Source organism: Maniola jurtina, chromosome 5 (assembly GCF_905333055.1).
Source record: "Maniola jurtina chromosome 5, ilManJurt1.1, whole genome shotgun sequence".
Classification (NCBI taxonomy): Eukaryota; Metazoa; Arthropoda; class Insecta; order Lepidoptera; family Nymphalidae; genus Maniola; species Maniola jurtina.
Genome location: NC_060033.1, coordinates 8,372,438 through 8,389,892, shown reverse-complemented (window position 1 = coordinate 8,389,892; position 17,455 = coordinate 8,372,438). Strand labels below are relative to the sequence as shown.

Genomic DNA, 17,455 nt, shown 5'->3' with positions numbered 1-17,455 from the left:
TTATTAAAGCAAAAATGGAAGTTTGTAATACGGCTTCGAAATGTTGGTGATGTCGCCAACTATTGGGCCAATTTTCTCGCCAGCTATGGTTGCTAGACTATAAGGCCAGATAAGACCGCAACCATTTCGGTCAACACTCAATAGTGGTTTTTCTCTACGTGATCAAATCCCTAATAAGGAGATGATCCAAAATATAGTATAAAAATCAGAGAGAACTGATATTATAGCTTTACGAATAATAAAGTGGCAATGCTGGAATGGCGCCCTCGTACTGTAAAACGCAGCACTGGGTGGGTGACGTACCTTTAGCTTTGCATACATCAATCCAGCACAATAAGTAAGAAAAAATCAACCAAGTGCGAGCCAGACTCGCGTACCGAGGGTTCCGTACTAAAGAAGTAAAATCGTAAAAATCACTTTTGTTAATGAACCGCAAAACTAACTTTGTTTGTAGAGGTTTATTGTTAACTATCAAAAAAAGCTATGCTAGTTAGAGCTCGTACCATACCTATTTCCTACGCGTGTATGGATATTAGGTACCTACTAATTATAAACATTAACTAATAAATCACACTAATATTATAAAGGCGAAAGTTTGTGTGTATGTGTGTGTATGTCTGTTACTCTTTCACGCAATAACTACTGAACGGATTTGGCTGAAAGGAATGGAGATAGGTAATATCCTGAATTAGCACATAGGCTACTTTTTATCCCGGAAAATCAAAGAGTTCCTACGGGATTTCGAAAAACCTACATCCACGCGGACGAAGTCGCGGGCGTCAGCTAGTAAATAATAATAGCTTTTAAATGCAGAAGTAACATGCTAGTAAGATTTCATTGACACATTTTTATGAGCAATAAACTTTATCTAGGTAGATAAATTTCATATTTATCTAGTACGTTTATGAACCCACCTTTGGGATATAGCTTTGTGCTTCCCTTCATAACCTGCCACTGATAAAAAGGACCAGATATATCAGAATATATATTATTTTCAATTATGTTTATCAAAATACTTAAATCTTAACAACACTTTTTATAACAGCAGCTTTTATCTATTTAGATTTATGAGTCGTTAAATGCGCACATACGAGACCAGTTTTGATAGTTCTACTCGTATAACAGTTTAATGCACCTACTCATATTTTAGTATCGACAATATTTCTCAGAGGTAGTCTCGGAAATAACTGTAATCAGCCCAATCTTAATGTCCGTACATTAAGATTGGGTAGGTACCTACTAATAACAACATACCTAACCTGCCATTAACAGAAAAATAATAAGCACTTAATGGCTGAAAGGAAATTTTCCGGAAAATCCTGGGGGCAATCAGACGTGAAAACGGTTGGAGGACAAGAAAGAATCAAGAGATAAGTAGAAGACCTTATGGCCGAACTTCATATAATTCGGCGATAGCAGATGTCATTTTCATAATCAGCAACATGAAAAACTTAAAAATTAGGTATATAGGCGAGACTCCGCTGGCTTGCAAAGTGTCTAGATAGGATTGTGCTGTGAAGGGAGCAAGCTTAAGGTCACTCAACAGGAAAACACTGTGTATAGCAGGTAACACCCCAAGTATAACAGGTTTGACGAAGTGAGCAAACACTTTCAAGCCCTGTTATCACTGCTACTTGACCCGATTGACGAGAAGCAGCGTAGGACAGGATGGAGTTCTAGTGGTGGAAGGTCAAGACCCTACTTAGGTACATGAACTAGAGCGTAGTAAGTCTCGAAAAAATCAATGTAAGTATTTAATGAGTTTCCACCTTTACAATAAGTCTATAGCTACTGATAGTGATGAGACGGTAACATCATACGCATGAGTTCCGTTTTTAATAATACTACATTATAGTGATATAATATCCGTGGATAAATAGAGAATGGGTATAACACAAATAATGAAAACAATATATTTTTGCTATATGGCTTTGCTTATAAGGTCAAGTTGATTGTGGTTCATTCTTGTTTTAACAGAAAGATATGTATAATGTGATACATGAGAAAAATGAAAGTACTATAATTCATTCCAGGTTATCCCTTCCAAGTTAGCCTGCTTCCATCTTAGCCTGGATCATCATTTACCACCAGGTGTGATTGCATTCAAGGGCTAATTTGTGTGTGAATAAAAAACCTTAAGAGGAGTTTTTTCGTAGCGAACTCTAAACAAACGTAATTAGATTCTGATTTGAATATATTATAATAAACCTTTGATAAGAGTGAAAGTCCAAACTGTGTAAACTCTGTAGAACTGTGCGTATTAGGACATAGCGCATCGCATATTCATTGTTAAGAAAAGTTACTTTTACTGAATAAGTACCTAAGCTAAAAAACGTTGGGTGTAGAAAATCTTTGAGAGCTATGAGTATAATATGTACTTGTGGCTATCCTAATCCTAATTCTAATAATACTTATTATAAATGTGGAAGTGTGAATGTTTGGATGTATGTTACTCAATCACGCAAAAACTACTGGACGGATTTGGCTTAAAGGAATGGAGAGAGATTATACCCTGGATTAACGTTTTTCAACGATTTTTAAAAACGTAAATCCACGCGGACGAAGTCGCGGGCATCAGCTAGTATTACATAAAATAAAAGTGATGTTGACTTTATCTTAACTGTAAGTAGAAGTAATTTAGACCAAGTTGAATGTCTTAAGAGGATACTTGTCAACAAGCCCCCGTCGATTTCCTACGTATGATATTATTGTTCTTATCTCTATCTGCCCTGGTTCGTGCATTCTCGGTTCCTAGATCGGTACATTTGTGATATCCAATTCAAATTGCTGTGATTGGCTGAATTTACCATGTTCTTGCTGCGACAGTGAGTTTGAGCCACTAGTGGAACAATGTTAGCCGGTCAGAAATGATTGCAATTAGTCAACCTGTTTGACGTCCGTGTTCTGTTTTCGATTACAAAAAAGCAAAAATTGTTGTTGCAATCATCAATTTTAGCAAATAGTGAAAGAGAGTCGGCCAATCAGAGGTCACAACTACCGCCACACTTTCTGTCAAACTTTGGCAGTAGGCCTGCCGAGTAATGAAAACAAATTTTTCATTCTGTCTAGGTGTAGGGTAGGTGTAGGGTTGCCACCTGCCTCTTTTAGATTTACAGGCTACCACCATCAAAAATACGGGGTTTAGATTTGTTTACGGGAGACATTGTTTCTTATATATTGTTGTATTATTGTATTGTTTATTATTGTATTTGAAGAAATAGGCGGTGGTTCTCTCTGAAAGCTTATTTAGATATTTCAGTTTATTTGTATGTTTTGTATTTTTTCTCTGTATGTTGCCGGGTCTTGATCGGTGAACTGTGTTTGCAATGTGGTTTTAAATAAAAGATTATTTATTTATTTCAATAGCTTTTAAAAACTCTTCATTTTGTAAAACAAAATGCATGTTAACTTAAAATTACATTTAACTTGTAATTCCACCTTCAAAGTATCAATACCATGGCCGTAGCCAGGAATTGATTTCGGGAGAGGTTTTATCAGGGCCGGAACTGAATCCTGTCATGAGGAAAAATACGTTCGCTCAACTTTATGGGCTAATTACCTGGTTAGTTGAATAAGTGAAAGGGAAACGAGTTTAGCCATAGCAAGATACTTCTTTACCAAAATTTTGATACTTACTATTCAGAGGTAACTTGCACCCCAGAAACGAACATAAGCTTTTTATCCCGGAAAATCCCCCACGGAATTTTTAAAAACCTAAATTCATGCAGACGAAATTGCGGGGCATACACCAAGTAATACAAATTCAAAACGCGAGTGAAGCGAGCGCGAAATGTTTGATATATTTCCAAAAAAAATTGGTAAGCAAATGCAAGAAATAGTGTAAGTATTATTTTAGGTTTAGGTTTTTGACGGTCTCCCAGACGCAGTGGCCATTTCTAAATTTCTGGTCTGGTGGGAGGCTTGGGTCATGGCTAGTTATATGGTTAGTATGGCCCTACCGGCCAAGAAATGAGACTGCACTATTACCACTAGGAGAGATTAAAGTCAAGGGCTAACTTGTATAAAAAAAGGCTTAGATCCTAAAACCAACCTCCGCCTCTTTGGCTACGGCCATGATCAAAATCGAGTGGGTTTCGGCTACGCAGGTATTATTCTACGCATTGTCGCACAAGGAAAATATGTATTATTTCTACTGGACATAACGTCAGCGTTTGGTTTCGCAAGCCAGCCCGGCTGAATTTGTAAAAAACCGGCCAAGTGCGACTCACGCACCGAGGGTTCCGTATTCGGGTATTTTTTTTCGACATTTTACACAAGAAATCAAAACTGTTATGCATTAAAAAAAATATGCATAAAAATAAATAAAAATCTGTCTTAGAATGTACTGGTAAAGTCCTTTCATATTTAATTTCATACTTAATTGACCCACTTGATTTAATATTTAGTTACTTTGAAAATTGAAAATACTAATATTTGTTCATGAACACATGACAGACGAAGAGACGGACAGACGGACAGATGGACAGACAGACAGACGGACAGACGGAAAGACAGACAGACGGACAGACAGACAGACAGCGAATTGATCCTATTTCCTTTTTGCTTTTGAGGTACGGAACCCTAAAAATATTTAGTTTTATTTGCCTCATATTTTATTTTCATAATTACGGGTTTCTGTATCCTGAAATACCAACCAGTAACCAGTAAAATACGGGGCCTCTGGCAACCCTACTCGGAAATCACTGTCACATTCAAGTTAATGTCAAATATTTTGTTTTCGATTACAGAAAGCTGCATCAATCATTATTAAAATATTTTATTTGTTGTGATTGGCTGAATTTTTGAGTTTCAGCCAATAAACAGACTGTTTGCCAATTAAACGTCATAACAATATAAATGCCAGAAAGTTTAACCAAATAAAACAAACTTAATGAGAACTTAGTGAGAATGCAAACGGCACACAATTTATAATACATATTATGTTAGTCGTATATAATAGATATTATAGTAGTCGTTCACTTTGGTAATAGTCAGATTGTCATCAGTAAAATTGATATTGGTTGATGTATCGTAAATTAGGTATTGTTTCGGTGACAAATATTTTTATAATCTATTTATCTTTGAACAGAATGGAATAGAATGAAATGGAATGGAATACAATGATTAATTTTTATTCCTGTAAACTTTTAGGTAAACTTCAAAGTGTTTTTGAATGGTCAGAAAAATTTACCACTGGTTCGGAATGCCGTTCCTACGTTTCTAGGGTTTCGTACCTCAAAACGAAAAACAGAACTCTTATAGGATCACTTTGTTGTCTATCTCTCTGTCTGTCGAGTGTGTCAAGAAAACCTCTAGGGTACTTCCCGTTGACTCAAAACCATGAAATTTGGCAGGTAACCTAACTGCGTAATTTTGGCTAGTTTTTTTAATCGATAAAGAAAGTTTGCGACATTGTTCAATAAAAAATTTGGATTCCAACTCTTCAATCCTGATGTTGCAGGGGACCTGACTACTAAAGCTAATGGGATTTAAAAAGTGTTGATTATTAATTGATATTGAAGGTATCTATACCAAGTAAATACTTTGTCGTTGACCTCAACCCTGATGCTGTAAGAAATTGCATTCCTAAATCCTGGTGATCCCTCGGGATTTGAAAAGGATCATCCGTTTAAATGTTCTTACGTGATACAGAAACAAGTTGCATCCCGGGGACGGGCTATTACGGAGAGGCAACTTTTGTTCTGGGAAATGAAAGGATCGGGATTTTCAAAAACCTAAATCCACGCGAGCAAAGCTGTGGGCATTAGCTAGTTGTAAATATATTTAAAAGCTACTATAAGATAATAAATAAGGTACTTATTTCCTTATATTTTTATTGTATGGCAGCGCGCGGTTTTAAATTATAAATTGCACGTCCTGTTCTGTAATACATTTTTTTCTCAATATCTATCGCTTTATCACATAGCAAGAGTCCGTAAGACATAATACAGTGAATATAGGCAAAATATACAATTTTTGCAGTTTCCACGTCAGTACCTGTCGAATTTTTCTAACAGTGTAAGCAGCAGAGTTGAGTTTACCATCAAGTGTTGATATGTGGGTGTTCCATAGAAGCTTTGCATCTAACGTTATACCGAGAAACACGGGGTTCTCCTTTATTTTCAACATATGATTATTAATCAATGAATTTATGTCATTTAAGGTCCTGGTATTGGGCAGTGTGAATTGAACACACTTAGATTTCTTTGCATTTGGAATTGATTTGGAAGTAAATTGTTAGCAATAAATCAGAGAGTGACCTGTGATATGGCATTACATATAGTATACATTGTCAAAAATTATAATATTAAAGCTGTGCGTATTGCGTGAGGAATTGCGTATTGCGTGAGGAATAGGTGCAACTTGCAGGGTTTGATGCATGCGCTATTGCCAGCAAACATGAGACATATTTTTATCTACAGGCAACGTCTGAGTAGGTAACGCATACGTCTAACGCAAGTTGAAATGTACCAGTGTATTTTTTTTTTTTTTTTTTTTTTTTTTTTTTTTTTTTTTTTTTTTTTTTTTTTTTAAAAGAATATTAGCCATGTTAAATGACTAATATTCCCCTTTCCTCTCCAACTAAGCGTCAGGCTTGTGCTAGGAGTAGGTACGACAATAGTGCAACGGGCGGGGTTTGAACCGTCGACCTTTCGGTTTTCAGTCCACTCCTTTACCGGTTGAGCTATTGAGGCTTAGTTATAGTATTGGAGCTTATTTAGTTAGACCTATCGACAAGTTTAGAGTCGGGTGTAGTTTAAATGTGGCCCGTGTGTTTAGACCAGTTTAGACTGTCAGTTCCGCCCCCCGTCACCGTCGGGGGTTGGTCGTCCCCCGCACCTCACCACCCCTCTTGCAGAAATCGAGACAGCACGAAATTTTCAAGATTTCTGGGTGTAATTTCTGGTTTTCGTAGTTCCAACATAATTATAACAATATAAAATATATAACGATAATTTTTTTACTGCATGATATTCATTAAATTTTCTAGGTCTGTGGTTTTTCCAAATTTCATTAAATTGCTTCGTTGTCTAGAAAAACGAGCACAAAGTTGGGCCTTTTTTTAAAGAAAAATACAAATCTTTGAACCCCTGTAATTTTAAAACTACATATTTTTAGAAAAATCTAAAACACCACAGACACAGATATTAGTTTCTAGACTATGTCTGCAAAATTTCATGGACTTTGGTTGCTTAATATTCAAATGAAATGGGAACTACGATTGTATGGAGTAAGTGACGGAGAGAGCTCTGTTAACTTGGCATACAAAGATTGAAATTTTGGTAGCAATCAACCAACTTCTAAATGAGGTAGTTGTCGGGTTTCAAATCCTACGTCAGCTTACAACTATTTGACTTACTTAGGTTTTTAGTTTCCCAATTAAAAGTTTTTCGTGTACCTAGTGCGAAATCCTAACGTTTCAAAGTTGTTAGTTACTCTTTAACAAGGCTCTCTCCGTCACTCGTTTCATACAATCGTAGTTCCAATTTCATTTGAATATTAAGCAACCAAAGTCCATGAAATTTTGCAGACATATTCTAGAAACTAATATATGTGTCTGTGGTGTTTTAGATTTTTCTAAAAATATGTAGTTTTAAAATTACAGGGGCTCAAAGATTTGTATGAAAATTTTTAAGACCGCGTAACTTTGAAACCGAATATTTTAACAGAAATCTGGAAAACCACAGACATAGATATTAGTTTCTAGAATATGTCTGCAATATTTCATGGACTTTGGTTGCTTAATATTCAAATGAAATTGGAACTACGATTGTATGAAACGAGTGACGGAGAGAGCCCTCTTAAAAGGTTCTTGAAAATATGTTCTTTTGTTGACTGTCTAAATATAAAAAAGTAAAAGCGGACTGACTGACTGACTGACTTGACTGATAACAGGTTAAACTACTGAACAGATTAGGCTGAAATTTATCATGCTAGATAGGCATTATGACATAAGATATCCGCTAAGAAAGGATTTTTGAAAATTCAACCCCTAAGGGGGTAAAATACGGGTTTGAATAGAACTTTTTGTAGTCCACGTGGATGAAATCGCGGGCATACGCTAGTTCTTTTACATTTTTCAGATATGCTTAGTCAGTTTTAAAATTAATAGTTAGTAGGTAAGATAAAACAGGAATAATTTATTTCACGCCCTACCGCAAAAAGCCGTGCCGCATCTCTGTTGCGTTGAGGGCACCTTACGGGAGCAAGGTGTTATTTAGATCCAGCCTTATTTAAATTTAGCTTGAAAACTATTTAAAAAAAAAAAAAACCGTAAATATGAATACATATAAAGCGTTAACACAAATATAGCTATAATACTTTGCATTGAATTGAAAATATATCTTAAACCAATAGCCAACAAAGGAAATCTTAAGTAAGCAACACACGCAAAAAGGCAAGCCATCTCAGCTGGTTTCTTTCCCGCGCACGTCGAGAAAATAGAGCAAGAAAATATGGCTTTATAACTGAGCAAGAAATATTAGCGAAAGAGCAAGGAATTCCGTTTGCGCCTCACGTTCTCTTCAGTTAACGATAAAGACTCAATTACACTAGTGAAGTTTAGGTCACTGTAAACGTAAATAACAATTAGGTTGTGCTTGTTAATGGGAAAAATAACGGTGAAGGAAGGCCGTACAGAAAGCGAAACCATCAAGATTTGCGATTCGCAGGTTTTTTGCGGATTCCTGACAGATTCGCGTAAGGTTTTTGATGCGCACAGAGTTAGCTTAACATCCAGGGGAAGGATATAAGCTAGTCTTTTTCCCGAAAAATCAAAGAGTTCCTGCGGGATTCTTACAGGCCCATCCGTTTAGGCAATTATATGAAATTCGGTACAGAGGTAGCTTGCATCCCGGAAACTAACTTTTATCCCGGAAAATCAAAGAGTTCCTGAGGATTTATAAATAACCTTATTCATCTTCTAGCACATAATAGTACAAGTAGCTGTAAGTACCTAATCACAAATTTTAAAATTATTTTTTATCATGTGAAATCTTACATGATAAATAAATAATTTAATCATCACTTGCACTCATACCAAGATTGCTATGTGGAGTAACTGTAAACTACAATCCGAGCATTGCTGGAGCTTCATTTGCTAATTAGGGTGCACCGCGTACCCGTACCCACAGGTGAAAACGCCTTTGTATGCTAATTCTGAATGTGAACTACTTACACCTCAGAAGGTATTACCTACTTCTGTAAGGATGATAAAGAAACTCGACTAAAAAGGTTTGAGTGAAATGAATGGTCAACAGTTTTATTTGTTTTTTTTTTTTTTTTTCAGGGAAAACGATATACCTACACGATGTCGCGGATTTTTTTTAAATATCTAGGGCAAAATTAATGATTAATATTTTGATTTTATTGACATTTGACACAATGCATTCATTTTAATTTCCGGTACGCTCGGAGTGGCATTTCGAATCGCCACAAAAAATCGTCATTTTGTATGATGCACCTTTTCCCGCGTACTTGTACATATTTAAACATTATTTTATACAAAAAGAGGGGTGTTATAAGTTTGACGTGTGTATCTGTGTATCTGTCTGTGGCATCGTAGCTCCTAAACTAATGAACCGATTTTAATTTAGTTTTTTTTTTGTTTGAAAGATGGCTTGATCGAGGGTGTTCTTAGCTATAATCCAAGAAAATCAGTTCAGCCGTTTGAAAGTTATTACCTTCACTTGTCGGGGGTGTTATAAATTTTCAATTTACACTTGTTTCCATTTCAGTGTTCAAAAGTGTGGCCTTAAAATATGACTACTCATAAAAAGTTCTCAAGTTTTTATTATAAGAATTTTTCGTCAACAAAATTTTATTATTATGCCGATATAAAGGAATAATTCAAAAGAAAGAACAATAAAAGGCACATCAAACTTTGCTAATAAATAACGCGGTCCGGAAATAGAAAACATCCCAAAGTTTCAGCATTTTTTCTCCGTCATTATCGATTAGGGATCCTCAAGTTGCTTATAGAGGATTTTGTACTTTATGGTACTCGAGGAGATCTATTAGTCCTTTATCACAGAGTGGGATGACTTCAAACGGTTTAATGCAAAAGAAAACATAATAAGAAATAACTTGGTCATTTTTAACCAACTTCAAAAAAGGATGAGGTTCTGAATTCAGTTTTTTTTTAAATTTTGCTTTGCCTACTAAATTTCTTTTTTAGTTCAAATAAATTAAGCCGAAAACCCCTTAAATATTCGTATTAAATGATCGATGATTAAATGACTTAAATTATTTTTTTTACTTTAAACCGTAAGATTAACGGCCAAAATCCAGACATACAATTTTAGTGAATCTTATCTTTGCTATTTTATCCATATAACATTATGTCTACAAGCTCACAGTCACCTAGCTCCTAAGTCATTTCAGTATTTGGCCTGTAATCTGAAAAAGCAAGATAGATTCATTTTTAACAATGCCAATCACATAAACTAGCTATTTAAACGTACCGTTGCAAAAATAAACATGTCCTCATTCACTGAATCGTATGGGTTACCTTAGCCTAGAGATTTTATAAGTGCTGATACGAAGCAATAAGTAGCGCTTTCTCTCCAGCACAAAGGCGAAGTTTTAACTTTCAGATCTGCTTTAAGTTCAAGCAGCATTGTATTAAAACTAAGGAGCTTAAGATATCAATTTGTAATTAACCACTTCTATCCTAGTGCTTTGCGTATGATGTGGGCAAAGCACAAACTAATTTGAATTCCCTCACCCTTCTATAGTCCCACATATTTACATGCACATATAACTTATTTATATAGACGGCATAGACGGATTGTAATTAGGAGTAATTTTTGTTTCTATTGTATTTTATCTACGTCTGCATGAAATATTTCTTTGCGGTTCCACTAAATTACTCTGAAGAGGCATGGCCATGAGACATGGTCGGTATAAACTTTTTCCAATGATACCTAAATAAAATGATCTTTAGTCGTTTTCACGAACATATAAGTCGCTTGTACTGACTGGGCAGCTTCATTATCCGCTGGATTTTTTGCACGATGATGCAGTAGAGAGAAAAACATCGTACCTATTCTGTAAACCTTACTTGACATCTGTCAAAAATCACTTGCTTAACCGCATGTTTCAACAACAAGCCTGAGCCTTCATAATATATTGAAAACTGTTGCTAGTGGCGTGTGCGCAACCACAACACAATCAGTGCGATACATCTGTCTCGTGGCTTTTACAACAGTTTGTCGATGGAACAGATGTCGCGAGAAAGTGTTGTCGCATTGATCATGCTTGGGCTGTAGGTCACAAATTAATTCGCGAGGTCTGACGCGCCTTCATTTTCTACGTGAACACTAATGGAGCTTTGATATTTTGTGAGAGCGAGTTAGCGTGAACAAGCTCGAGATATGAAATATGATGAGAAATTTATAACAGAGAATAAAAACAAATCTCGCTTCGTTGGCAGACAGACATATAGGGTGATGAAGGGTGGATGTACTTGTTTACATGCGATGACGTCAATCGCCTGGCGATATCGAATTCGCTAATGTTCCATGAATGGGGATAATATAATAGACTAGAGGATGCCCGCGGCTTCGCCCGCGTGGATTTCGGTTTTTTAAAATCTCATAGGAACTCTTTGATTTTCCGGAATAAAAAGTAGCCTATGTCCTTCCCCGGGATGTATCCCATGTCTGTACCAAATTTCATTAAAATCGGTTCAGCGGTTGAGCCGTGAAAACGTAGCAGACAGACAGACAGACAGACACACTTTCGCATTTATAATAATTAAGTATGGATTACGACAGTTTAGCTATTGAAAATGCAACCCACGCTGCTTTGAATTTTCATCCTAATTCCTTTTCATGAAATAAGTTTTTTTAGAACTTTGGATTATACCGGGTTCTAAGACGATCCTCCACTTTTTACTTTCCATCTCTTTCCTAGAAAAAGTATTATTTTTATTGGAAACTTGGGTGCCTGTGCATCTAGTCGCTCTAGCAGTCATCTAATGCCAAAATGTTTTTGTTTAGATTCTCGATGGATGCCCAAGCTGTTAAAAGCCGAAAAAGGTATATATAACCTATTCCTTTTTCACTGCATAGTAAAGTTTAGGTGTTTAGTTTACTACTTATATTGATATCGAAGTGTATCTAATTTAATTTCTTTCCAAGCATAGTCCCTAGGCTGCGTGTAGGTATTATTGAGTCTTTATTATTCTATCGAGGAATCTCTTGTGTATTTCCAGGCTATTAATTGAATAAAATCTGATGATAAGCTTTGCTAAATAGAAACCAGACTTAATGGAGTTTCAAAGACGGGGGGATCTTTGCTAAAGAGGCTTGTAGTTTTAATATTAATGGGATTGCGACTTTGTGAAAACTTCTAGAAGACTTTCTCTTTGGGTTACTCTATGTTTATATTAATACTAAATTGTAGAGCCTTTGACTGCAGATTAAATATTTCATAAGCCAGTGTAGATGTTGTTTTAAATCATAGTCTTACTACGTACTACGAACTACCTAAACGTCTATTGATTTATTTTTCAAAATGAAATAATTTTATGATTATAATTTTGTTAAAGCAGAGTTGATATAGTTTTAAACGTGTCATAGTAAAACAGGGGAGTTTCATATTTTCATTCAGTCCTTCTGTCCATCTGTCTGTGTCACAATAATTTTAAAACAAACTATAACAGTTGTAAGATTGGAAAGTACAGTTACGTTTAAATTTAAGTATTTTAATGAAATTAACAAACGTTATAGGTATGATATAAATAGTTAATCTAATAGATTGGTAATATCTGGCTGAATTTGATGTGGGTTTCTTCTCAGAGCAGGGTGCATTCAGAATCCCTGTATCTTCATATTTAAATAAACAAAAATAATTGATTATCAGTTATTACCATTCGTGAGGTCACTACAATGAAAAGTATAAATTAACAATAATTACAAAAAAAAATTAAAAGTTTTTTTTTTTAGATTTAGGTTCAATCGCATTTACGCAAGTTTTTTTTAAGTGCATTGGGGTCTTTACGTCCTCAATACCAAAAAACCGACCAAGTGCGAGTCAGACTCGCGCACAGAAGGTTCCGTACTCGGGTAATTTTTCCGAAATTTTGCACGATAAATCAATAACTATTATACATAAAAATAAATAACTAACTGTTTTAAAATATACAGGTAGAGCCCTTTCATTTGACACCCCATAAGAGCTTAATAGTGATCCTATAAGGGTTCCGTCTTTCCTTTTGAGGTACGGAACCCTAAAAAATAGTATAATGTCAATAGTTAGACAAGAAAATTCCCTATAGCAATGTATTTCAGTTAGCAAAATCGATTTCACGCCCGTCTGGCTCTATCTCAACCGCTATCTATTCCCCTTGTGTGTTGCGTCTATTAAGTTGATACGTATCACATCCACAACGCTCTTTGACTTTATCAACATTTTTTTAAAAGCATGGTGTTTTGTGTGAAATCAAAGCAAATAAGTAAATAAGTTATTTTTCAAATTATATTTTACTAAATGATGCCTACGACTAGCGACTCCATACGCGTGGATTTGGCTTTTTTGAAAGCCCGTGGGAACTCTTTGTTTTTCGGTGATAAAAGTAGCATTTGTCCATCTCCAGGATGAGAACTATCTCTGTTCCAAATATAATGCCTTGACTTCATCCAGGTGGATTTGGGTTGTTAAAAGTCCCGTGGGAACTTTTTGTTAGTTAAGTAGTACCTAGTTAGTATTCATTTATAATAAAAAATAAATTAAAGTCATACCTCAGGATTTATCTGGGGTGGCATGACAATTTTCTTCTGTGGCGGAGACCGCAGCACCACATTCTCGTCCCTTATTATAATCTGTGGCTCCATGGCCAATAGCTTCTTCTTGCACTCCTGCATTTGCAAACATTCTTTATCTTTCTTCGAAAGCACAGATTCTGAGGAAGCATGTTTCGACGTATTTTTGCTCGATAATTTTAAACTATCTATAGATGTTGTCATTTTGGTGCTTTCTTTTCCGTTCGACGACGCCATTTCGAATATCACCCGCTCTTGTTTGTCTTCTAAAATGAGTTTCACAGGATCCTACATTGAGTCTTATATTGTTCTTTGTTTGTAATATTGTTGCGAATTATTACCACTACTTTAAATTGAAACGACATTACAATATGTTTTCTAGTCTCTAATCGCTGGTGTCTAGTCTCTAATACTTTCGCGTATTTTTCAAGGGGCTAGTGTACCGCGTCGTCTAAATATTGTTGTCAATCTGCTTTAAAAACATAAAAAAATACAATGAATATTGCACTTATTCGAAGTTTGATTACATAATTATAGACAGAAATAATCTTTTATGTTTTACCATCATCATTATAATAATGGAAATAAAGCATAGAAATGGATTTTACGTTTATTTACTGTAAATTTTACTAATTATTATTATTATTAGTTTATAAAATATAAATAAAAGCAGCAAGTGTAATTTAATTAATTATTTTACTTACGCATCGAAATAGATTTAATACCTAGCTCACATCTTTTCGATTCATTTCAACTTCAATATCATCTTTATGAGAAACAATCTAACAATAGAGAGTAAAATAGACGCGTTTTACCTACCAATAAAACGCTTATTAATTTACTTACCTTACTCGATGCTTAAATATATGAGATAGACGTCATTTGTCCCGCCTTAACGCATCTATCTCGCTCTATCATATAGCGCTGTCCCTCTCTCTCACCACCACCGCCTAGCAGTGCGAAGCGTGGCCCAAAGTGGCCGCGTTATTTTATTCATTGCGTTGAAAATCACCAGGCAGAATTCAAAGTTAAGCATCGAGTAAGGTAAGTAAATTAATAAGCGTTTTATTGGTAGGTAAAACGCGTCTATTAATTTGACTGTACCTTACTCGATGCTTAAATATATGAGACGTGTTTGTTATCGCCTGGTGGTGGTGGTGATCTGCGCCATACAAAGATTTAACATCTTTGACGCCAATGTGACATATATATAAGACAACTGATATGTTGAGCAAATAATGCCATTTTCTTGCTAAGAAAAGAAAAATTACGGGGTGTAAATCCTCACTAACAAACTATTCACATGATTGCGAATTAAGAATGAGTTTGCAAGTCGACATACAAAATAACAGAAAAGATATACGCGTGTATGTATTACATCAGGCAAACCATTATAAGCTAGGCATAAATTTAGCAATTAAAATTATATGCGTGCCTGTATGTGTAATACTCAGTCAATAGGTAAGGCTGACCTCGCAAACACTTGTAAATACATTCTTTGCATGTAAAGTCTACCTATTAATTAGACAGCATCAATATTAGGATAGTGATTAGTCATGAAAACAATTGCCATTGCAAGAGTGATTAAATATTTTAGACTCACTCTATGAGTCAATAACATAATATATACCACCAAAAACAATATAACTGGGTCAAAATACAGCTATTTCAACAACATTAGACAATTGACCCAATCGTTTCGAAAACATACTGAAATTATTACCGTCCTGCATGAAATCCTCGGACATCTGATATCTTAGATATCTATTAAGAACAATTTAATCACAATGAACAATCCTGGGTAAAAATAAGTAACTTAGTACATGCACAAAACATGCCCTGGAGCGAATTTAAAATGGAAAGGTTCCTTTGTTTAAAATAACTATTTTCACTATGACCAGGAAAAATCTTCCCAGAACAGTCTAGTTTCTTTAGTTCCATGTCCTTTTCTTGGCTCATAGCTTTGCTATTTAGAAAAGTTCGTACAGTTCTCACCAGAACAGAAGAAAGTTTTAATTTGAAACTCATAAATAAACAATTCATCATTGTTTAGGTATTTTCCTCATACTCTTTGTTTTATCATTCTACAAGAATTGGGATGATGCCACTGTCAAAAATAAATTATAGCAAATTAAGCTTTTGGTTCCTTGCATATCATGGACTTCCGCAAAATAACGCTTGCTTCTATAATACATGATAAAAAGTCGCTGATTTGACTAGCAGCCATCCTTCCTATTATTAGAATTAGAAGTTTATTTTAAACTAAGCATGAAAAAGCTATAAAGGAACCCCCTACAACCTGCGTTGGGCGGCTGTAGCTAGGACACTTTGAACCAGACCAGGACTTGTAATGACTTATTGTTAGCCGAAATGTTGACTTCATTAATTAATGATGAAGGGATTAATGAGTTAATGCCACGCTATGGTGATAAAACGTAGTTATTACAAACTGTCTTCTGGCACAATGCTTAGACATTCCAAGATCTATCTTGGCGCGCTCAATATTACCATGTTTTAAAGATTTTAACTTTGAAGCAAAAAAGGAACAAAAACCTTTTGGAGACGTCTCTCAACAAGCTTAAAGTTTCATAAAACGAAACTTACTGGGAATCCTATCACCATGTAAAGGATTATTTAAATGATAAGAAAGCTTAGGAATGAGTTTCTTAACAACTCCGATAGCTTGTAAACACTCACCCAAAATTTGACAATCGAAAAGTGACAAAGACAAGGTAGGTAAGTACTACTTTGAATAATTCTTTGACTTTGACATTTTATGACAAGAATGTTTAACTACGCTGACTTGAAGACAGTCAGCAATACTCGTACAATTCACAAAGATATGAAAAGAAATCGACCAAGCTCAATCATAAAAGTGGACATTTCACTGGTGAAAACAAAGAATATTCTCACAGTTTCAAATTATTGATAGTTTTATGGTAATGTTACCCAAAAAGGCCCGTATCGAGGATCAGGACATAGTTAGGGACACGGTAAGCTGATTCGGTACGAAAATCCATTCCTTGCACAATAGTATCCGAACAAACTGTACAATAAAACTGTCGTAACCTGTTAATTTGACATCTTGGATTGGACTGAAATCGCTCCCGCGTCGGACATACCTTGCTCCTGGAACTTTTACGATCCAGACCTACACATGACTATTAAATCCAGCAACATCATAGAAGATTTCGTAGATTTTAGGATTACAGCCCACTTATAACATATACAAGGTAAGGTATTGTGTAAATGCTTCTTGTAGCATCCTTGCACACAGATCTAATTCACTCAGAATTAATAACCATGTTACAATTACGAATAACTATGAAATTAAATCACAACCCCTAAACAGATCTTAAGTTCTGATACATCAGGCTGGATCAAAGTTATTATTCGAAATATAGAAATTCGATAGATTTGAAATGAATTTTTGTCCGCTGAATTAGTTTCTGAACCAAAAATTTTGAAAAATAAATGGGTTGTTTTATTTTAAAAGTATAACCATGAATCTTCTGCCACGAGCAGAGCATATGAAAATTTTTGTCATGTGACTTTGAACTGGAAAACGATTATAACAGTTAACATTAAATTTTCCATGTAGGAAAGCTGTCTTGTTTAAGATTATAAATTTGCTACACCGGGCACGGCTAGGTGCGAATAAATCTAGCATTTCATTCTAAAGTCTTTCT

General features: G+C 35.2%; 1 protein-coding gene across 6 annotated transcripts in view; it reads right to left on the bottom strand.

Moving 5' to 3' along the window:
* Positions 1–17,455, bottom strand: part of LOC123865628 (inactive dipeptidyl peptidase 10) — a 268,820-nt gene that overhangs the window by 88,634 nt on the left and 162,731 nt on the right. The window contains exons 1-2 of one of the 6 annotated variants that reach the window (XM_045906781.1): positions 14,471–14,548; positions 13,746–14,238 (exon numbers count right to left, since the gene is read on the bottom strand). The exons of 4 other annotated variants lie outside the window; for them this stretch is intronic. In XM_045906781.1, the coding sequence (XP_045762737.1) occupies positions 13,746–14,003 (258 nt within the window). In that variant the 5' untranslated portion in view covers positions 14,004–14,238; positions 14,471–14,548. Of the gene's footprint in view, positions 1–13,745; positions 14,239–14,470; positions 14,549–17,455 lie in introns of those variants that run through there. One more of the 6 variants, XM_045906780.1, reaches the window with a different exon arrangement.